The sequence below is a fragment of the Setaria italica genome, chromosome II (assembly GCF_000263155.2).
Source record: "Setaria italica strain Yugu1 chromosome II, Setaria_italica_v2.0, whole genome shotgun sequence".
Lineage (NCBI taxonomy): Eukaryota > Viridiplantae > Streptophyta > Magnoliopsida > Poales > Poaceae > Setaria > Setaria italica.
The window spans coordinates 4,485,993-4,508,917 of NC_028451.1; the positions used below are offsets into that span (position 1 = coordinate 4,485,993).

Consider the following 22,925-nt stretch of genomic DNA (forward strand, 5'->3'; position numbering starts at 1 on the left):
AATCACCTTCACACTGCATGAAGAACCTCCTCATGGTTACAGTTTTGGGGTGCTACCAATTGTGGGTCCAGGAAAAGTTGGAAAGACAACATTTGTTGAGCATATTTGCTGTGATGAAAGGGTGCGTAATCACTTTTCTCATATCATCTTCCTAAGTGATAATGATTTCAGAGAAGAAAAGCAGTGCAAATTAAGAGATAGAAGTAGAATTAAACACCAATCTAGTTACTTGAATGAGGAAAAAATTCTAGTTGTCATTGAGCTAGTTGGGAATATTGAGGAGGAGAAGGTTGCGCTCTGCTTCTCAAAGTACAGATCCTGAAGAGCAATCAAAGCTAACATCCATAGCAGTGAGGATCTAAACAACATGGCAAACCTTCTGAATCTAGTGTAGGCATGCAGAATTGGCGCAGGATTCTTGAATGCATGAGGGAGAACAGGCAGCGAAATGAACCTTTATCTAGAAAAATCCTATGTGATTTTGGGGTGGACAATGATCATATATTTCTTCCGATGGGAACTGAAAGTAGTCAATATTGTGTAGTTCATAACCATAACCAGATAGTGCTTGACAATTAAGAGACTCCCAAAATAACTATGCTAGAAACTCTTTCTGGCTGTGTTCCACCGCATGGAAAATTTGACTTCCTAGTTTGGAAATCTCAGTTGCCGCCATACCATAACCACGTATATAGCTGTGAGATCCTTGATCATGAGTGTGAGGTTACCAGGAATAAGCAGAGTCGGAAGAGGAAGATTTTGAGTTAGCTTACTTGCGACGAGAATCACACGTATCTCTGCATTCATGCTCTTTCTCTAAGAAATTAGGTACTATAAACTGAAGGACCGGGATGGGTGACCAGAGGGGGAGGGGGGTGAATGGGAGCCTTTAAATTCTCTCCGAGAACAAGGCCTATATCCCGATTGCCACCCCAAACACGTCTCGCTCCTAATCGCTAAGATGACACAAGTCAACTCGTGACAAGCTCACCCTAAGAACGATTAGAAACACTTAAAGCGTAGCAGAAGCAAAGCAAAATGAGGCACCGAAAAGCTTGCACAAGGGAATAAGCCAAGGACTATTAAAGCCTCACTCACTAAGCATGCAAAGATAATTAATTAAACATTAGACATGATTAGCAAGTAACAAATTACTGAACAAGAAGCTAAACAAGGTGACAGAAATTAACTAATGATTGCAGCGATTAACTCACAGGATACAAGAAGCTACTGGATCAAATCGAGATATACAGCTGCACTACTACAAGCATGCATACCGGCAAAGAACAGATAAAAGTAGCAAGCAGAGTTACTCTACTGTTACTGCTAAACTGCTCTACTACTGGAACTCAAAGCACAAGCTGATTGACTAAACAAAACTTGATTTGCTACAGGATCATCAAAAACTACAGCCGGCCAACCATTCAGAGCTTAAATGAACTAAAGAACTTGTAATGATTGCCTAATCATTTATCCCTGTAGCATGCAACATTTTCACAATTCAAAAGCACGAGTGCGAACTGCTGCTTGACTGAATCAAACTACCTGAAGCTCTGAAGGAATGCTGTTCCTGCACGACCTGCGACAAACAGATGAGCCAGTACCTGCACTTGCCGTTGGTGAGCTGTTGCTGTCCCTGGGAGATGCTGCTGCTGCCTCTGCGCTGGGCCGGCAGGTGCTGTGAGACAACGAGCTCTCTGGCCTGCTTTGCCTGGACCGGAGCAGCGCCTCCGCGTGGTGGGTCATCGCCTGATGCTGGGCCGAGCGTCGGTGCAGGCCTGGCAGCAATCCAGCCTGGGCTGCCTCCGGCTACGGCCTGGTCCGGCTGCTGCGTCGGCGTGGACCGGCCTGCCGCCAGCTGCTGCCGCTGCGGCCTGCAGCTGCTGGCCCGCGTCCACGCGCGCGCGTGCACTGCTGCGCTTGCGCGAGAGTTGCCCGGTCGCAGTCGCCTGCTGCGCGTCCCTGCGGAAGAACAGAAGCCAGCAAGAACGAAGAACACAGGAACAACTCGAACTCCAGACAGAAATACTCCCTCAATACACCACGGATCGAAACAAAACTTGAGCCATAGAAGCACCTCCTCCTCCTCAAGGGCTAGTAGATTCAGAAAAAATGAATTCTTGGATTTAGGAGAAAACTGAACGCCCTACCATGAACACGGTTATGGAAAAACTTCAAATTCAAACTAAATTCGTAATTCAAACTAAATTCGTAACGGATTTGAGGGGATCACATTAAAGTTGCTCATAAAGATCCTAACAACTAATTCCTCCAACAAACCTCGCAGGATTTGCGCTCAAACACGAAGAACAAAAATTCCCACGAAAATGCTCCAAAAAACGCGAAAAGATAAATTTCAGATTCAAAGATTATGGAATCTGATAACATGAAATTGATCTTTGGATTACTCCACCATGTTCGGTCATAAGACACTCCTAATCAGGATCAAAGTTAGGATGGTAAAAAGATCAAATTAAAGATCCACCCCCCTCTCTCCCTCTCTCACACCTAAAGACTCTCACAAACAAATAAAAAGCTCACCACCAAAGAGATGTGGCTGCCCAACAGCCGTCTCCATGTATATATAGGCATCCGGAAAATGATCAGAATGCCCTTACACAAATCACATAACTCAAATACTCCCAGGGATAAAATCGTCCAACTTTTTCCTCGTACATCGGACGGACCCGGTACCTCTACGACTTCACTTCGCCTCGACGCAAGTTTTGCGATGGTACCATGCATCCTCTGAATCGACACCGTCCAGTCGCACCGGACTCGTCCCTCGGTTTTGAGGCCAAATCGGTCAAACCCTCTTGCACACCCCGCAGGCGTGACTCATCCCCAGTTTTGAGGCTAAACCGGTCAAATCCTCTCGCACGCCGTGCACGACGTGACTCACCGATGTCGACGCGTGTCCGACCTCCGCCAAGCCTTCGACACATCCAAGTCTTTCGCTCCCGGCTCCCGAGCCGCCTACTCGACTCGCCTCCATCCTTCTTGACTCGACCGACGCCGTCTCCATCCAGTCCGTGTGTTCTTACTCTTCCATGCACTATCTGGATCGCCCATGACTCCGTCCGGACTCCTTGGGTCCCTCGGTCTAAGTCTACTCGTGTTCACCCTTCACAGCCCTAGTTCATCAGTATGAACTTTTCGCTTGACCTTTACCTCATGCCATCGACCGCCATGTCGCATTTTACACCTGCACATCACAAGCTAAGAGACACAACACACAACATATGATTTACACAAACACCACAACACAACACATCCGGTTAGTCGTTAGCATAATCATGCACATATGAAATATGGACTCAACCGGTAAAGCATCAAATTATCTAGTCAATCACTCATCACAAATAGACTAAAGTATATGTCAACTTGGTCTCTTGTAAACTATTATTGTACAGCGTATGTATACGAGCATTTCCTTTCCTACTTTCTTCCCTATGCATTTCACTCTTATTTGCGTTTCTTCAGAATCCTAACATTCATACAGTCCTTTACAAAACAATTTTTTTTAGCATGGAAACATGGGATCATTGAGCATACATGACAACTAGGAGTCTAACAGAACCATCATTTGTATCTAACTGGAAAACAAGTAATAGCTAACTACCATTTGAGATTTCAAGCTATTGCCACCAATTTCCCATGTCCCTCACAGGTAGGATTCATTGCTTGTTAGTAATGGATGGCTCATCCAAAGCAACTGATGTTCTTTGACAAGAGTGGAAATATTTAGTGTGTGGATTCTTTTCAACTGCATATCCCATTGTGGTGAATACATAGATGGGCTGAAACGAATTAAGGGTGGAGAAACTAACACCAGGAAAGGCAGAGCTCTGCTTCAGATGGGAGTTTAGACCCCCTGAGCAAAACAGAGGTGATTGGAGATTTCAGAGCAGTGATGAGTACCTGGAATTGAAGATTGACAACCGAAATCGGCACCCTGTATGTGGCTGGCGCAGATCAAAGCTTGCCGGCGAGGCCACCTAATCGAGGCCAAGAAGCAGAAACGAGAGCTCTTCCTGCGTCGCCGGATTGAGCACCGCCGCGCTCGAATCCCGACTCCTCGCCGCAGAATGAGTCCCCCCGCCTGAATCGAGCCATCTCTCTCATCCGCCGAGCAGCGCCGCTGCCCTTGGCGCCGCCGACCCCGGCTGCATCCTCCACTCCAAGCTGCTTCCGTGCGCAGTTGGCCAGCGGGAGGTCCCAGGTCGCCGGCGACGAGCGCGCAACCTTAGCGGTATCCCTGTCGCCGGCCAGGAACATTTTCAAAAAACTCCTGGATTAGATCGCGACTATCAAACGCGGTACGTGTATGTGCAAATACTTTAGGATCACGACTATTAATCACGATCCAAATATATACAAATACCTCCCCAGATTGGATCGCGACTGTTAATCGCGATCCAATATTTTTCATCCAGGCCCCTGTTTCGGGTAGGGATTATGCAAGGTTTGGTCCTGTCATCTCCGCCCTCTTGTCAGCTCATCCCCGCCGCTTGCGCCGCCGGCCGCCGGCCATCCCGGCCCTAGCACCGCCTTTCCACTCCCATGCTCTCTAATCGTCGGATTCGCGGCTGGCTAGAGACCAGAACAAGGCGAAAAGATCTTCGGCCAGCTTCTGGCAGGGCGCGGTTAGCAACGGCATGCAGTTTGGATTTAATGAGCGTCCTTCCCGGAACAGCACACGCCGTCCCGGTCCGGGCCCCACCTCGCCGGCGGCGAAGAAGCATTCCCGGTGGGCAGACGTCAACGTCAGTGAGTGCAGAGCAGCCTGAACTGGCCTTCTTCCTTCTCCGCTCCGTTCTTCAGTCATCGATCGACGTTCAATTGCGAAAAATGGGCAGCCGAGAAGATCTTTTGAATCTTGAATACGTGTTCAGTTAACTGTACAGGTGTACATTTGTCATTTCTGAAGTTGGAACTTAAGATTCGTTTAACGAATAAGGAAGCTGACATCTGGTAGTGAGATTAACCCCTACATGATCCCCGGACTCATATCTGCCACCTCAAGGGACTTCAGGAGTTGAGCGGCCAAAGTTTTCAATGCACAGAGGCTACTTTGATCCTGAAGAGCAGCCAAAGATGGCATCCATGGGCCTGTTCGCTTCAGCTTATAAGCCGGCTGAAAAGCTGAAACGGCTGATTTGTTGTGAGAGGAAAATACTGTTTGGTGGCTGATAAGCCGGCTGAATAAGCTGAACAGGACGCATATTAATGGCAATAATCGATGAGTACTTTGATCAAGATGTAGATAACGCATTCACTGGACCTTTCATATATTTAAACAACGTGGCTAGCATTCTAAAAGGTAGTGTCGGTGCATAGGCTTGGGGTCAGAGTCTTGAATGCCTCAGGGAGAACCGAAAGCAAAAAGAACTTCAGTCGGTAAGCCATCGTTTGTTTGAGATTCTTCTCAGCATGAAAATTAAAATCAGAAGCTCAAATAAATAGCAAACTTCTCGTGCAGTTTTCGAAAAGCTGAAAGCCTAGAAAAGCTAAGTTCATATGGGAAGTTGAAAAGCTCAGTTTTCCAAGCTTTTCGTAGTTTTTTGAACCCAGAAAGCTAAACACATCTTCTAAAAACTAGTGTTATCTTTTTAGAAAAAAAGCCAGCAGTAACTTTTTAGAAAAGCTCAAAAGCTGCAGCTCAAACAAACAAACCCTATTATGCCTTTGGTTGGGCTTTTGGGAGCTGCTTTTGCTTCTCAAAAACCAAAAGCCAACCAAAAAGGCTACCAACCCATAAATGTTTTGGGCAAAAGCAGCTTCCTCCCCACTACAAAACCCACAGCCGCTCGACCCCTGCTTCCTCCGGCTGTGAAACGGTAATTTCTAAGAAATTACCCACCTCCCACTAGTTATGAACGTACTCGTTCGTTCTTTTCCTCTCGGTCTTCCCTCTCCTACCTGACAGAACTGAGGCACGACGCGGCTAGGGTTCCGCCGTCGCCGGCAGCGCCCCGCAGCCCCCTCTGGCGTCCCCCTAAAACGAGCTCCGGTAGTGTTGACGCTCGTTATTGACACACTTTTACCCCTGTTTATCTTCAATAATGACATTAATTTAACACCTAAACTATTGATTACACCTAATAAACTAGTCATTTTCACATGTGCAACATATTTTAGAGGATGTTCTGTTTTTACAGGGAATTGGACCTAAAAGTGTATTTTTGGATAAAGCACTTAACGAGCATCGAACTAGATGAGGAAGAAGGCCAACGGGCCCAGGAAGGGCTTAGGCCGATCGGCCCAGAGGAGCCCAAGCCGATCGACCTAGGGTCTTCTGAGCCTTCCGATACCCATCTTTGGCAACCAATCCTCCAAGATGACTTGAGAGCCAAGTTTGTGAAGATATAACAAGGATCACTTCGGGATGAAAGAGGAATCAAAGAAGATCAAGCGAAGATTTAGAAAGTCATTGAAGATCAATCTCATCCCAAAGCAATCAACATGCTAGGTCTACATGCAAGTGAAAATAAAACTTCAAAGCACCTGGGGAGACTTGGGGATGAAGCAGGACGCGAGAGGGCAAAAGGAACGCCACCCTCCTAGGCCGATCGGCCTAGGGGTTTCCTTCGCCCCCTCGCCTTCCAATTTTTGCCACACGCTCTCGGGACTATAAATACCCTAAATAATCCACCGAGCCGGATATCCAAGATGACGTACTCGACGTGAAGTAGCAAAGAAGCATAAAGAGCTTGAGGGACACCTCTCTAGGGAGCCGAGGTGTCGGGGATAGATCCTTAGTACCCACAAGGAAGGAAGAAGATAGACTCCTACTAGGATTCCTCTGTAATCCTACTAGAACTCATACCATGTAATCCCACTAGAACTCCTACCTTGTAACCGACTAGTAATCCTGCCCCCTAGAGTATATAAAGGAAGGCAAAGGTTACTAGATTGGTAGACGAAGACCTCATAGAACCACAACAGATGACTAAATCCTCAATACCAAACAACACCCAAGTGCAGGGCGCAATATACAACACCCAAACAGAATGTAGGGTATTACGCTTCTCTAGCAGCTCGAATCTATATAAATCTGTGTCTTGTGTCCTCACTTTTACCATCAAGTTCCAGGTCTACCGATCCCCCACCAACCAATCTACTACCTCGGGACACCCCTCGGTAGGTTGCCAGGTATAAAACACCGATATCTGGCGTGCCAGGTAGGGGGTGATCGTCGAGATCATCAAGCGAGCTTGAAGGACCTCATCTTCAAAATAAATCTACTCGATGAGAAGCAAGTTTCCGAGTTCCAATTCGAAGTGGATACGAGAAGCTTGCGGGAGATCAATCGATTGTCGGCTTGTCTGCATGCAAAAAGCTACACCACTAGTTACACTGCTATAGCTGATCATCCTCCATGGCTCCATGCGTCACTCAAGGCTGATGATCCGCTACTACTCCACGCCCACGAGAAGGAAAAATACTGGCAGAATTATTTTTCCATCTCCAAGTCGAAGTCACCAATGATGCATCTTAAGCTAATTGCCTCTAGTTGCCGAATCTTATACTGAAGCAATGAAGACCAATCAATATTCCATCTACTGCTTGTGCACGGATCGAGGAAAATATTAGCTTGTGTACTCTCCGTGCAAGGCTACTTTTTGGAATTTCAGTACACGTTCCAGGAAGGCCACCAGGAGATCTATTCCTCTTCACTACATGTACTCAAAAAATGCACATGGGACTTCAGCATGCATGACTGTACTGGCTTCACCAGAACGTTCGGTGACACAATAGCGACTACCTAAGCCTTCTCATCTCGACTACAAACTAGTCGAGGGCGATTTCCACGTGATCAACACTTAGTTGGAATCGACTCCGACTAGTTGTCTTCATAAAAAACTGTCGCGACTTTATCAACGACCGCCACGGCTTCATCGGCAATCGTCCACGAATCAAGCTAAGTCACTTTTCTAATTATTTTATATAATTTTTTCAGCTTGTTTTTCGCATGATGGGCAATGCGCTAAGTGGTTTATTTGTGTATGCCTCTCGATGAAAATTGCCCTCGAGAGATAGACTTTGCTGACTATTCTTGGGGTACGTTGAAAGAAAGCCATGGGCTTGGTACACCGAATTATGGAGACTATCGCCACGAGTTTGGTGCACTGAGTTCCGGAAGCTCCGCCACAGACTTGGTACACTGAATTAGGAGGCTCTGCCATGAAGTTTGGTGTACTGGGTGTTGGAGGCTCATAGCGGCTACACCCTAGTGAGGCACAAATCCTATACGCGGCAACACGAGCTCTCCTCACCAAAAAGGCAGAAAAGTCTCAATGACTACTTTACGCACAATCGTGCAATCTTTTTATTGCAATACCGACTACTTATTTTAAATGTCTTCTCTTAGCGGTCACTAATCTTCTCGAGAAGAACACGCATTAGTTCGTGAAAGCCTCGGATCTTTTGTCATGCCTAAATGCTAGGGTGCAAGACAAAGATCTCCGTAGCAATAGTGTCAGTACACGTACAGAGATAAAGATCTCATACGCAGTGGCAATGGCTAAACAGGGGCTGGGAGACTAAACGTAACAGGCTAACTACTTGGAAAAAATATGGTTGAAACAAGAACATGACACACAACATTTACATTATATTCATCACTGAATAAATTTTAGTAGTTTAAATATTCTACAAATATGCTACATAATGTATGCATCTCTTTTTGCATGTTAAGCTTCGGCAACGACTCTCTAGGACGCTCAGCGTACCTATATTGGCTTCGCTAGCTCTCAGGTTTGGGGGCCAAACACCAATTACTACTCGGAATATCTCCAATAGCTCAGCTAGTTTCCAAGCTCGGGGGCTAAGCGCCAATAACTACTCGATGTGGCTTCTACGACTCACCTGGCTCATAAGCTTGGGGGTTGGATGCCGCAATACAACTCGGATGATGACTTGTGTGAAGACTAAAGACCCTCGGATTGATTATTTAATCATTCCAAGGCTTGGAGGCTGATAAACTCCATCCAACAGTTGATTTTTTCAAGACGAAGAAAGAAGATTCAAGATTTTATTGACCCTCAGCCTGATTCTTTGACTCAACCTAAGGCTCGGGGGCTACTCCATATGGAGTGCGACTTCTGCTGCCATACATATCACATTCCAAAGATGAAGATTAAAAAATCAAGATGATCAAGGGTTTGAGCACACCATAGCCTCATGCATCTTTGAGGAACTTTAAAGATTCAGCCAAACAAAGTACTTGAGAAACATTAAACTACTAGAGGAGGATCTGAAAAGTACTCGAAGACTGCTGCATTCAACTATGAAGCGCTCGGGGGCTTGTCGAGGATAAATCCCTAGTACCCACAAGGAAGGAAGAAGATGGACTCCTACTAGGATTTCTCTATAATCCTACAAGGACTCATACCATGTAATCCTACTAAGACTTCTACCTTGTAACCGACTAGTAATCCTACCCCCTAGAGTATATAAAGTAGGGCAAGGGTCTCTAGATCGGTAGGCGAAGACCTCATAGAACCACAAAAGAGGACTAAATCCTCAATACCAAACAACACCCAAGCGCAGGACGCAATATACAACACCCCAAATAGGACGTAGGGTATTACGCTTCTCTGGTGGTCCAAACCTATATAAATATGTGTCTTGTGTCCTCGCTTTTACCATCACGTTCCAGGTCCGACGATCCCCCACCGACCAAACTACTACCTTGGGATACCCCTTGGTAGGTTGCCAGGTATAAAACACCGACACGAGGGCCGTGCAGTTGTCAGGGGCTAGCATAGGCGAACCTCTTCCGATGTGATCATCCTACGAGGAAGATCACGCTAGAGTTTTGGAGCTAGGAGTCATCAAGATCCAGATAGGATCCTAGTGGTGATCTTGTGATGTGCAATCATTCATGGTGAATTAATAGATGTGTTCATGTTCTAGCGATCTAAGTATCTCCTTTGATGGTTTTGTGCTTTATCGGGTTTGCTTGCTTTTCAATCTATGAATTGATGATAGATTTCTTAGGGTGTTCTTGTGGTCGTGGTGACCAGATTTGTATGCCTAATCTACCAATGAATATGACATGTTCTTATGATCATACCCTTAACCTGCTTGTGCTGATAGAGGTGATCATGATAGGATCTTTCTTGTGTAAGGTGGGGGATTTCGGGATCCGGACTGGAGGTGTGGATTTAAAGATGCTTTTTACTAAGATCATATATGCGTTGCTTTGCTATCCATGCTCAGAATTACAACATATGCATAGTCTAGGTTGCTCTAGATTGGTTACCTTTCCTCTATCTGTGTCTGTATATGCTTAGTAGATTGGATTTGAATCTCGTATAAATACCAAGTTAATACTAACGATGCTAGTTGAAATAGATCTGGTGCTATAAGTTCTACGGATTGATAAACCTTGGGGGAATACTCTGATGGAAAAGCTACAACTGATATGTGGAAAAGCTACAACTGATACGTACGCTTGCAGTTCACAACTTAGCATGTTAACAGGCGGCCCCTTGAAACGAGCTCCTCCTCCATCTCCAGCGGTCCCCCTCTCTCCCTTCTGGGTGGCGCGGCGCTCTTCAACCTCAGCCTAGTCTTGCCCTCCGCTGCCACTAGCCCCTCCCTCTCTCCCCGCGCTGCCTGCCGCTGCTCCTCTGCGCTGACCTCAGCGTGGCTCTGCCATCCGCCTCTCGGTGGCTCCTCCCTCTCTCCCCATGTTGCCCGCCACTCCTCCTCTGCGCCAGCCTCAGCCCTGCTCAACCCTCCGCCGCTGCGTGCCGCCCAGCTTCACGCCGCTTAGCTCCTTTTGCGCTGGCCTTGTCTCTTGAGTCTGGAGGAAGAAGAAGGGGCTGACGAGCAGGGTCCGCTCGTCAGTGAGAGGGGGAGAAGATTGAGTGGACTGGACTATGAATGGCATGTGGGGTCCGCTCGTAAGTGTTTTCCAAAAGCCACAACTGTTCCACCAAACGCCTTTTCCAAAGCTCACAGTTCATAGCTACTTTTCCACATCCCACAGCTTATAGCTACTTTTTCCAAAAATTACAGCTCAGCTAAACGCACCCTTAGTCATTCTGGGATGGAAAATGAGCATATGTTTCTTCGGAGAGGAACTAAAGCTCTTGAATGCCATGGTAGGTGCCAAAGGCCTGTCAATGAGCAAACAAGAAAGGCTTCACTGATGAGTGATGATGTCCTTCTACAAGCATATAGATTCAGAGAAGACTACAGAAATCTCATTCTTTCTGGGATTGTAAATATCACTCAAGTTATTTCCCTTCCCCTGCACCCTTATAGTTCCTCCTTTTGTACAGTTTTGTTCTCTCTTTTTATATATAATATAAATACCATAATGGCCCTCAAAAAAAGGCATGTCGTTGCTGCTGCTGTGGTGTATCCGTTGTCGGTCACGCTCTACTATCAGTTGTGCTCCTATATATGTACCATGGCGTGTTCAGATTTCTAGTTAGCTGGACGCTGTTGGCCCTTTTCTTTCTTCATTTTTTTCATTGTCTCCATTTTTGTAGTTTGTTTGTTTTGTTTCTGATTTGGGCCTGTTTTTTTTCACCATTCTTTACTTCTTTCTAATATGACAGGCTGCTCTTCCGCCAGGTTGATAAAAACTAATGTTTAATGATCTGTGCATGCAAATCAATCATATTGCCTCTCTGGTTCCTTCAAAAATTAGGTACTGAACTGTAAGGTGTTATTGTGGCCTATATGTGCATTTTGCTCTTCACTAAGGTAAAATAACTTCTTGCTTTACAAATTGTGATTTCATAGAATTTGAATAGGAGTTTGCCTAACCTTCTCTAGCATGGAAGTATAGAATCCTTTATTGTTAGATGGTGATTGATGCTTTATTCTGCGCAACAGATGCTCTCTGACCTGATTCAAGAAGTCACCAGCCAGGCCTCTTTATGGCTTCTGAAATGCATTGAGAATTCGAGATTCTTTTCAACTACCGTATCCCAATTCGTTGAAAAAGAACCAAAAGCAGAGTAAATTGCAACAAACGGTGTAGAGTCATGCTTCAGATTGGAAATTTCAGACGAAAGGGTAAACAATAGTGCAAGGGAAGCTGCAATCCGTATATTTGCATGTAGACTCCTGGTAGAGATATTGCTCAGGTCACCGGCCGCCGCTCATCGCCCTGCTGCTCGGACCACAGCACCATCGCTCATCGTCCATAACTTGTTGATAGTTACTCGGTCAGATGCAGCGTTCTTACAGAAATCTGAGCCATTATCAATGGTCGTCAGTTCATCACAAAAGATAAAAACAGTTGCGTCTCCTTCGGATGTTAGATGGAGTAACTAGTCACTAATCCAGATGATAACTAGCGCAGAATATGCACACAGCACCATTTGTTACAGTAGTCACTAAAAGTAAGCTGTACACAACTGTTAATACACACATAACCATCCTATAACCCCCCTAACTATTTCCAAGTCAGTTACGGGGCTTCTGGGACACAACTCCATGTGAATTTACAGGAACCCTCTCGATTGCCCGAGTCGCAAAACAATCATCTTTACCTGCGGTCAATCTGCGGAAGAAAATGAAACAACATGCCGCATATCAGATGTCAAGTCCTAAATGTGCGAAACAACATGCGAAAGTGCAGGCCACACTTACATCTCCGTTAATGACTGCTTCCACGAGGCTGCCCTGGTTTGTGAGAACCGGCTTGCCACATCTGAATCAAGGGAGACCAATGATCAAGTTCGATGGCAAGGAAATCCGAATAAAAAAGAAACAAAATCAGGGAATGCTTAAAAAGGTAGTTGCATTGATTATGGTCAAAGGGAAAAGTAATATCAATGGGATTCCCCTGTGCCATTTGTTCAAAGAAGGGAGAGTAGAAAGAACTCATGATGAAAAAACATACCTGAATTCCACCCCATGGTTCTGTCAGACCATAATCAGAATCTGATAACAAAATAGCACATCATGCATGTTAGAACACTAGGTGACAAAGGGACAGATTAGCACAAGAGAGCCAGAAAGACATACCTGGCAAACATCTCCTGGTGTCATGATGATATGGAGGAAAATACCCAGTGATGGCATGGGACGACCCACCATAGCTGAGAAATGATACAAATTGAGAAGGAATCTGTTACTCTATGCTGACATATGCAACGATGAATGGTGACAGCTTAGAATTTGAGATAACCTTGAAGTTGGCATAGCATAGGTACTACTCTCATGTTGAGCACGAGGGTTGCGGCTCGTGCAATAAGAATCATTGCCCTGGAGTAAGCTCGATCAAAACCAATATGATAAAATCAATGTGTAAATGTTCCATGCCTGTATGGTATAGCTTACTAGTGCTGAAAAAGGCCGCTTTTCTCCAGAGTATATGTGGGGGTAATCTTGAATAGGACTTCCTGCTGCTTATAGGGATGAAAACATCAGAAATTGGGATTTTAAGGCTGATGGAGCTCAATTTGGAAATGGTGGTGACAAAGCATCAAAAGTGAACTAAATGCCTGAAAGCTTCTCGGTGCTTTAATGTAGCATGCATTACACATAGATGTGTGTGCAGCAGCTAGCAGAAGTTTTAGACAAGACTAATTGCCAAAATAAGAGGTGTCGCAAAGATTAGTTAGTAGCTAAAACATGAAACCATCCAGTGTTATCATTTGCATGTTAGCAATAGCAAACAGCTCATAGGGGCTTCACAACTAATTCAAGAGAATTAACTACTAGGTCGAAGATAAATGAAACATAAGGTTCTTATCCGACATCACAAAACCAACTAGTTTGTTGCATAACACTATTAAATAATAAATAAGAAAGTCACCAACTGTACCACCTTGTACTTTTTTTCTAAGAATAAACCTAAAACGCCAGTTACTGAGTACAATGTTGCTTATCAGTAAAATGATGAATCATGCACTTTATATAGCCTTAGTCCAAGGTTTTGTTTTCATCTAGAGGGGTGAATGTTGTTTATCCCTTGATGAAAGGTGTCCAAGGTAGTATTTTCATCCAAGAAATGAAACAGTCCATTGTTCTCATTTAATTTGAGACTGCAAACTTTTATAACGTTTAACTGGTCACAGGAAACTAACCTGAACCAATATGTTCATGTCTCCAGGGAGCCAACTCTCTCAGAACATGAAGCAAGCCATTAGTTGTAGATGACTTCTCATCCCCAGTGATTCGAACCACCCTGGAACTGGAAGGCAATATATGCAGTGAAGACGCCCCAAGTTTTCTTTCACCTAGATGGCATGGTTCAAATAAATTAAGTGCATGCACAACAACAGTTCATTCAGCAAAATAACTTTTAAAATAAATTGAATACATGTTATCACCATTATTAAGGCGTGTTCCATTAAATCATTACAATCAATTTTAGAATGAAAAAGGGGATCACAGGAGATATAAATCAGCATTAGCCCTGTAAACGCAGATCACTGGAGTGCTACATAAAGCAACTGAAAGATACCAGACATATTGTGACCAAGAATATCAAGAAGATGGTAGTTATACACTTATATGGTATTCTGGTTAGAATATTTTGAACACACAAACAGTATCAGAGGACTGAGATCGGTAACCATAAATTAGGCAAATAATCAGAAATGAACCACAAGATGGATGAAGTTTCGAAGGGAATTAACTCACTTTTAGGAATCCTTGTCGTGTCTTTCTCACTAATACAGCATTTATGATCTTCTATATTCTTCTTGCCCTTTTGGTCAGATTTTGCAAGAGAGACTTTAATATTAACCTGGCATGAAACACTAAAAATGTTAGAATCATGTTAACAAAAAAAATCTAATGTACACTAAACCTGACAAAAGACCTTTGAACCATTCTCAGTCAATTGTTCTGCATCAAATGATTCCAGACACAAGACGGCAGCCTCATGAGTAGTGTAGTAAACGAATGCAAAGTCATTCCTTTTAGATCGCAAGTCACGTGATAGAACAACAAGTTCAATCTTTCCATATTTCTTGAAGATTTCTTTCATCTTAGCTTGATCCCAAGAAATTGGTACACCTTCGACAAAAACTGCTTTCACCTAAATGGTAAGATCAGATCAGGTTAATTAGACCTCTTCAGGAATTTGTGGCTAGCTACTGAAAGCACAATCATGTATGATGTTCAAATGTGACAAGGCCGTAAGAATGAAGACTGAATCATTGATATAGAGTAGCCTAATGCACTTCCAGTATCAGATTGCTACAAGTGCTAAATGTCTAAACAGTACAAATGTGTTTATAATTTTTTCTTAGCACAAATAAGGAAATGCAGAGGATGCCAACATATATGAACTATAAAAAAAGGAGAGGTGATCTACAACAAGAACATATAATACTATCCAAATCATAGCTTCTATATGCAGGTTCCAGTCTTGTTTGAGTCGATAAACCACAAATTTGCAAATATCTTCAGGAAAAGGACAGCACCAAGAGTACATGAGAGAGAGACCTTTTGCATCTGTTTTTTATCTGGATCATCCAATGGTTCAGCCCATGCAACTCTTATATTTAAACCCCTGCCAAAAACATCCTTCTTTGAAAGCTTTTTGTATGCTATCTGTGCATCTCTATAAGTCTCAAGTTCAAGAAATGCAAACCCACGATTATATCCTGGGTTATTACAGTCAGCCATAAGCGTCACAACATCAATGTTCTCAACTCCAATTTTCTGTAGTAGCTTCATGATCTGCTTCGAAGAGAAATAGGTAAGCTTAGCAAACAGCCGACAATTTAGGACAGAATATCTAATCAAGTTGTTCGCAATGAAAGAAAATGGCAGGTGCAAGTGCAGTTATACTCACATCTTCTTTCTTCCATTTCTTGTCAATATTTCCAAGAAAAATTTTATCATTCCTGTCCGGAGCTACAACTCGACACAGCTTCCCACAAATCTAGTAATGGGATTTTCAGAAAACAAGGTAACAATCAATATGGAGAAAGAGAAGAGAAAGGCAAAGTGCAATAAGAATTCACTAGAGCAAAACATGGAGGCAGTGAAAGATAAGCCACTTTCAACTTAGCCAGTAGATGCAATTGTAGTCAAAATGTCATGAAGTCCATAAGGTTTTTGATACAAGCAACACTGTCACAGAAACATGTAATGCATGGATTCCAACAAAGCAAAATATGTATAACACCAAAAGAAAAATTCCCCATTAATGCCTGCCTCTTTTGCATTGTATTTTGTACAGAAAGCAGTCTTTAGTGTACAGCCTAATACACAGTTTTCAATAAGATAATGTTAGGTATGTTAGACATAATTAGCCTTGGCCATATTGTCAGTGGCTCAGTGCTATATCAAGGGAGGTTAGATTTGTAAAACAAATATCATATAATTGTGGCCAAAACATCGTGCAAATGACAAGTATTGGCACCATATGTCCACACCACTATATCAGGCGGCATGGCAACCTATCTACGAGAAGCATTATACGCACCTAAGATCTGCATGTATTACAATTTCACTAACTGGTTACCTTTCGCGAGGACCATTTTCTCAATCATTCAAAAAGCATGCATTGGATTACAAAGTATTCAGATATAGCAAACAAATTTAGAAGGTTGTGTCAGGAGATGTTGTCGGTAGACTAAGATCACGTTGGAATAGTTTGCTAGATGTTGGCTCATCAACTGGAGCAATGTGACTCGATAAATAATTTTGAAATCATGCAAAGAAGTCAATTACCAACTTGTAAGTGAACACTGATTAATATCTGACAGTGGCAGGCATTACTTGCCTGTTCTTTCTAATGACTAAATTCAAAAGGTTGCAAAACATGATGTTGTGATTTATTGTGATATCTAGTTTACGTTAACCGGATAGATTTATAACATCATGTCCCATTTGATTATTCTTCGGAGCTTGAGTTGATCTGTGGCAAGTGCAGTAATGAATTCACTACTGTTACGCTCCTATGTAACTAGCGCTGTGCTTGCCCAAAAATCCACTACTGTTTCATGCAGTGGTATTTCAAACGAAATGTTCAGATGGGCAGAACAAAATGTAATGAATTCATCCAAGTGGGTGAAGCACAACCTTAACATTGCCAAACTTTGCAATGGCCTTCCTCGCCTGTGCAGCCTCATGGTAGCGCACAAAGCAGTAGCCTTTGTTCTTCTTCGTCATGGAATCCATTATCATCCGCACCTCAGCGATCTCCCCCGCCTCTGCAAGCACCGCTCTCACATCCTCCTCCTTAGCGTCCCTGTTGAGCCCACCAACAAACACCTCTGTCTTCCTCCTCCTCTGCCACTCTGACATTCCAGCTTCATCCTTCCCCTCACCCCTGCTCACCAGTTTCTCCACCACAGGGGCATCACCACAATCCGTCACCATTTCCTTAACCAATTGCGCTTCACCCACAGCAATCGAATTGCAGCCAGCGGCCGGCTCCTTAATTGCAGTTTCTCCCAAACTCTGTTCCGCTCCCACCACTTCGTCCTCCGCAGCATTCCGATCGGTTGGGGGCTTGTCCTGCGCGTGTCCCTCCCCAGGCTGCAGCGCTCCGGCGGCAGCTGAAGCCGCCCCCGCCGCCGCAGCCTCCCGAGTGGCGATCGTCCCCTTGGGGGAAACCTTTCTAACGACCTTCCGCACCTTTCGCGTAGGAGCACGATACGCGGGCGCGTCGGTCGGAGGCGTCGGCGGCGAGGAGGGTTTTTCGGTGGCTGGGAGCGGCGGCTCGGAGGGATTCTCGTCCTCGGCGGCCGGAGGCGGCGGCAACGAGGAGGGTTTTTCCGTGGTTAATGGCGGCGGCGAGGAGGGGTTTTCGGCGGTTGGGGGAGGCGGCAAAGAGGGTTTTGTGGCGGCTCGGGGCGGCGGCGGCAAAGTGGGTTTCTGGTCCGCGGCCGGTGGCGAGCCCACAGGGTCCGCCCGAGGAGGCGGGGTGGGGGCTGGGACCGCTAGGTCCCCGGCGGCGGCGGGGACGGGTGGGGGAGGAGGGGGGATGGGGGTGGTGGCCTTGGGCGGAGTCCGCATGACCCGGCGCTTCTTCGGGGGCACCAGAGCCGACGGCAGCGGCAGCTCCGGCGGCCGAAAGAGCGGGGCTCGCCTGTGCGGGGACGGAGACGGCGGCGCCATGGACGCGGCGGCCGGCGGCGCGGGGCGGCGGGCTAAACGAGCGGCCGGGTGCATGAGGTGTGGCTGGAGAAGTGGAGACTGGAGAGGCAGAGGAGGCGTCCGCCTCTGCCTTTAAACAAAAGGGTGGAATGGGTGGAGCCCACTTGCATTAACTCCGAAGAGGATTAGTCTTGGTGGGGTCCACCCCGCGTTACTCCACGTACACGTGGGATTCAGACGAGGTTCACCTTGAACTTGTTTGATTTTCTTTTCTTTTTTGAAAGACTTGAACTTTGTTTGATTTGTAAGACCGTCTGCTACAAACTTTACACCAAATGTGTCAAGGACAAAAGACAAAGCGAGCGAAATAGTTGGTACAAGTTTAATATGAAAATGAGTGTATGATATATGGGCCAAACAGTAAGAAATATGAAAAATGTTTCCCCCATTTTCGGTTTCGTTTCTAGTCACCTTTATCCCAATTCCCTTCCTGTTTCTAGGTAACACTAAAAAATATAGAAATATTTGTGATAAATCTAGAAAATAGGAACAAAAGTGACTATTTGTTTTCATCCATAGCCCAAACTATTAAAAATCATATGTATGATCCGACAGGTTTCATTATCTCTGCCAATGATAAAGATAATGTTGCCATGAATTGTGGAGGTTGACGTGACCGAACTTGTAATATCCGTGCAACTAAATGCTAATAAATTAAAAGATTCTTTTGGAGAGTAACACATTTCTAGCAGATAGAATCATTTTGGGTTCTTTACTTCCTCAAATCGCACAACCTACTTCCATAACTCATTGTCCATATCAGCTTTCAACTTGAAGTCTTTGAACCATAGCTCACCTACTCTTCTACGTGAGTTATTGATCCACTTCGGTTCCAGCCGTCAGCTGGTAACATATAAACAAATGACTTAGAAAGTGAAGGAAATATCGAGCCAAATTAAACATAAGGATCCTATAGTGCAATGGTTTTGAAAGATCATGTTTTAGTGCGTGTTTGGATCTCGGAAGAAAGCATATGGTCATGTGTTAGGCTTTTAGGACGTGAATGTGCATACATCAGTTTAGGATTGGGAAGCAACATGACTTTGCAGATCCATGTGACAGAAGAGCTTAGCATTTTGAAGAATCCGTTGCTCTTGATCCCACAAGCATGCCCAACTTTTGGTGACGCTCTTTCTTTGGTAAGACATGGCGGTCCTTTGTCTCTTGCTTGAAAGGGGAGGGTAAAGAACCTGCCTTGACGGACAAAATGAAGACTATGTTGGGTTCAGCCGCCACTCTTGCCTGAGATTAGATGAGGAGTTTGACCACTCGGAATTTCCAGTTTTCCTTTGAATGTGAGTTTTGAAATTTAGTGGAGCACTTCTCTCATGAAACAAATTAACTAAGTCAAAAGCTAAAAGTTTTGTAAAGAATGACAGTTCGAAACATGGGTTGGTCGATTACAGTAATCATTCATGTGGTTCTAGCGCACACTCTCCCTCTCAGGTCAATGTTGACGAGACGACTGATCGATGGAGTACAAGATTAAGAAGGAACTGAAATCTTAGCTGCTTTAAAATGGTGACCATCCGTGCCGTTGATGATTGAGCTATATTTGCAGTTGGTCAGATTCAATATCCTTGCTGAGAGACGAGGATGGTTCTTTTTTTTGTTTGTTTGCTACACAGAGCAGCAATATGTCAAAATATCAGCACAATTAAATGCGATAAGATATCAAGTCATGTCAAGCCATTCAACTGCAGAAACACTAGTTGAAGCTGAACACAAGCGTAGAGACAGTCGGATTAACCGAGAGAAGGCAGGTGAGAATCAGGCCGGGGTACAACCAGCAACACACAATCACATAAAGCTTCTAGCATACAGTATCACGCTCTGGTAGCAAAACTAATGTCTCTTCGCTTAAGGATGGTTGGAAAGAGTTCTTTCCTGATACTAGTTGTGGCTCCTCGCTTATCTCAACAAAAACGTGGCATGATGAAGAACAGAGCCGATACGGGCAAGGTGAATATGGTAGCTTCTTTCCTGACGCCTTCCGTTCTCATAAAAGCACCTACTACTCTTTATTTCCTCTACTCTCTTCATCGTCTCTGATACTAGTAGTGGCTCCATTAGAATTTGAATACTGGAATGAAGGAGTATAAATAGGATGGTGGTGGTACTTCAAATCATGCTTCAGAAAATTTCTTTAAGAAATTAATACTCATCCAATGGGAAATATAAGTCCACTATATTGATCGCGCCATTGCGCTGCCTATAGCTAAAATGGATATCATCAGCAGAGTTGGAATTCAGAGTTGCAGTGTCGGATGACTTTGCCAAAGTTAAGAGTACGGCCACATTGAGTGATAGGGGCAAGGTTGTACATGATTACCTTCGCACTAATGAATATTCTTTTAAGAGATTATTGTCAGTCTTCTTTTAATTACATAGTAGCATATAGTAACAAGTTATTTAGACTATATGAGTTCTGTGGATTTCTTTATCGCTGCCTTACATTGAGCAAGTGCAACAACTCATAAGCTTTTTGAAGCCGTCGCTAGGCCAAAAATGATTTGCGCCGGCATCTCACATTTTTAGTACCGGACTACCGCGGTCTTTGCTGACCACCAGCATAATTTGTGCTTATGGTTGGCTTAAGCAATCATTAACACAAATTGTTAGCGGTTGCTTATGTGACCCGCCGGGAGAAATCAAGGTGAATTTTTAAGGAAAAATCATAACCTTTTCATTTGAAGTGAGATGAAGATAAATTTTATATCAAAAACTATATAGCTCAACGAGATCTAAAATGTTGTAGTTGATAACTTTTTCATGCAAGGTTTTTACAGCCCCAAATATTAGTTACTATTTCTCATATCTAATTTTAAAAAAATTGTTGGTCTTTTTCAAACGACTTGGATGAAGATGAAATCTATACCAAAGTTGTAGTGCTCGACAAGATTTAAGATTGTATAGTTGATAATATCTTCCTTCGGGATCTAGTGCTAAAAATACAATTCAAGATTTGGAAAAATGAAGTCAAAAGAATAGCATCCCTAACTCTCCAAATTGTCCCCACATGGGGCAGGCACAAAGCTAGTATCACGAAATTTTGTCACGATCAAAGTTGTAATATCTCTGGGACTGAGCACTCATAAAAGATTTTTTCAGAGAGTGACGGTATAGTAGCCTGATTATTGGTTTTTTAAGTAGTACAGCATATAGTAAAGAGTTATTCTACTATAGGTTCTTATTACTGCCTCGCAATGTGCAATATACAGCACCAGCTTTTGAGTTTTGTCAACTCGAGATACATACTTCACTTACCACTCTTCTGTAAGAGTTATTGACTCGTTTTTATTGTGTATAAGCACGTACTCCTCGGTTCTCATTTGTGTTCTTATCCTCCAAGAGACATGCAAGTATATAAAATGTCTTGGAATTTGGAGGTTTCCCAACCGGGACTATAGACTAGTTTTCCAGAAGTGCATTATGCAGTGGCTGTGAAGAATCATGCTCAAAGAACACAGAGCATCCATCATCGATTATCTTGTGTTTGTTTCTAGTGATGTCTAGCTCGTTTGTGTAGGTCACCCATTAGGTGTCTTGTCTAGGTCTAGGTTTGGGAGGGGGCAGGAGAAAATCATCCTAAATCGCAAATCTCAGAGGCGATCCTTTGGAATGGTCATTCACTGCTGAACTCATGAGCAGGCTAGAACACTTGCAGTCTTGCATGTCTCTCTTGTAGAGATTATCTGACTTCCATGCTCTTTGCACTAGTAGAGAATTGGGCTTTAGTCCCGGTTGGTAGGGTGCATAGATCCCGAAAATACATCCGGGAGTCACCCACGGCCGGCGCTGCAAAAAAAAAATTCCCGAGCTCCCAGGAGGCCCACAACCTCCAGCCTCGCGCGTAGCTTCCTTGCCATCCCACCTACACACCACATCTGACTATGTAGGGGATACTATCCTTTTGTATTAACTCGTGGGGGTCTTTTATCCCGGTTGGTGTTTCCAACCGGGATAAAAGGGTTCGAGAATTTAATCTCCTTCCAGCCACCTTCCAGTCACCTCGTTGGGGGACCCTTTTATCCTGGTTTGAAACACCAACCGGGATAAATGACGCCCTTTTATCCCGGTTGGTATTACAAACCGGGATAAAAGGCTCTTGACCCTTTTATCTCGGTTGGTGTTACCAACCGGGATAAAAGGGGGGGTCTTTTATCCCGGTTGGTGTTTCAAACCGGGATAAAATACCTCTCAGAGTCTTTTTTTCCCACTAGCCTTTGCAACCGGGATAAAAGGTCCCGGTTGGTGAGCCCCCCACCAGTGACCGAGTTTTAGTCCCGGTTGGTGAACCTTTTATCCCGGGGCAACTTTAAACCGGGACAAAAGGGGGCGTATGGAAAGCAAATTCTCTACTAGTGTTGGGACATATGCATGGCAAACATGCACACAATTCAACCGAGCAGATTAATGCATTTTACTGGGCCTCCTATTCTCTCTAATGGGCTATACAGAACCAAAGCATGATCCAGCCCAGAAGACAGCAGCGTCGTCGATTAAGCATTCATTTTACAGTACATTTGTGACACTAATCACAATTAACGGGCCTCCTTTTGCCTCTAAATGGGCTTTAACAGAAGCACATCATGGATGCAAGATCCAGCCCATAAGACAAGGGTAAATTAAGCATTTTTACTATACCCTGCATTAGTCCTAGTAGCCTCCTGGATTAGGCAATGCATTTGATTGAGAGATCACCTGGATTTGGTTCGAATGATGGAAAAAGCCGAACACAATAATAGAGCAAACTTTTTGTTAACCGGGCAAGAAGTTTTGTACAATGACACATATATGGAGAGAAATAAATGGAGAGCTCAACG

The 22,925-nt window shown here is 44.2% G+C and overlaps 2 protein-coding genes across 2 annotated transcripts; both read right to left on the reverse strand.

Moving 5' to 3' along the window:
• Positions 1-12,173: 12,173 nt before the first annotated feature.
• LOC101778336 lies at positions 12,174-15,015 on the reverse strand. The gene is made up of 9 exons (XM_022823758.1): positions 14,804-15,015; positions 14,623-14,728; positions 14,064-14,216; positions 13,315-13,379; positions 13,163-13,239; positions 13,000-13,073; positions 12,875-12,915; positions 12,622-12,682; positions 12,174-12,532 (listed from the first exon to the last, which is right to left on the reverse strand). Exons 1-8 carry the CDS (start codon positions 14,969-14,971, stop codon positions 12,629-12,631), a joined length of 738 nt encoding a protein of 245 aa, XP_022679493.1. The 5' UTR covers positions 14,972-15,015; the 3' UTR covers positions 12,174-12,532; positions 12,622-12,628.
• Positions 15,016-16,995: 1,980 nt separating this feature from the next.
• On the reverse strand, positions 16,996-18,060 carry LOC111256347 (formin-like protein 16). The gene has a single exon (XM_022824228.1). The coding sequence runs from the start codon at positions 18,058-18,060 to the stop codon at positions 16,996-16,998; it is 1,065 nt and encodes a 354-aa protein (XP_022679963.1).
• Positions 18,061-22,925: the final 4,865 nt, after the last annotated feature.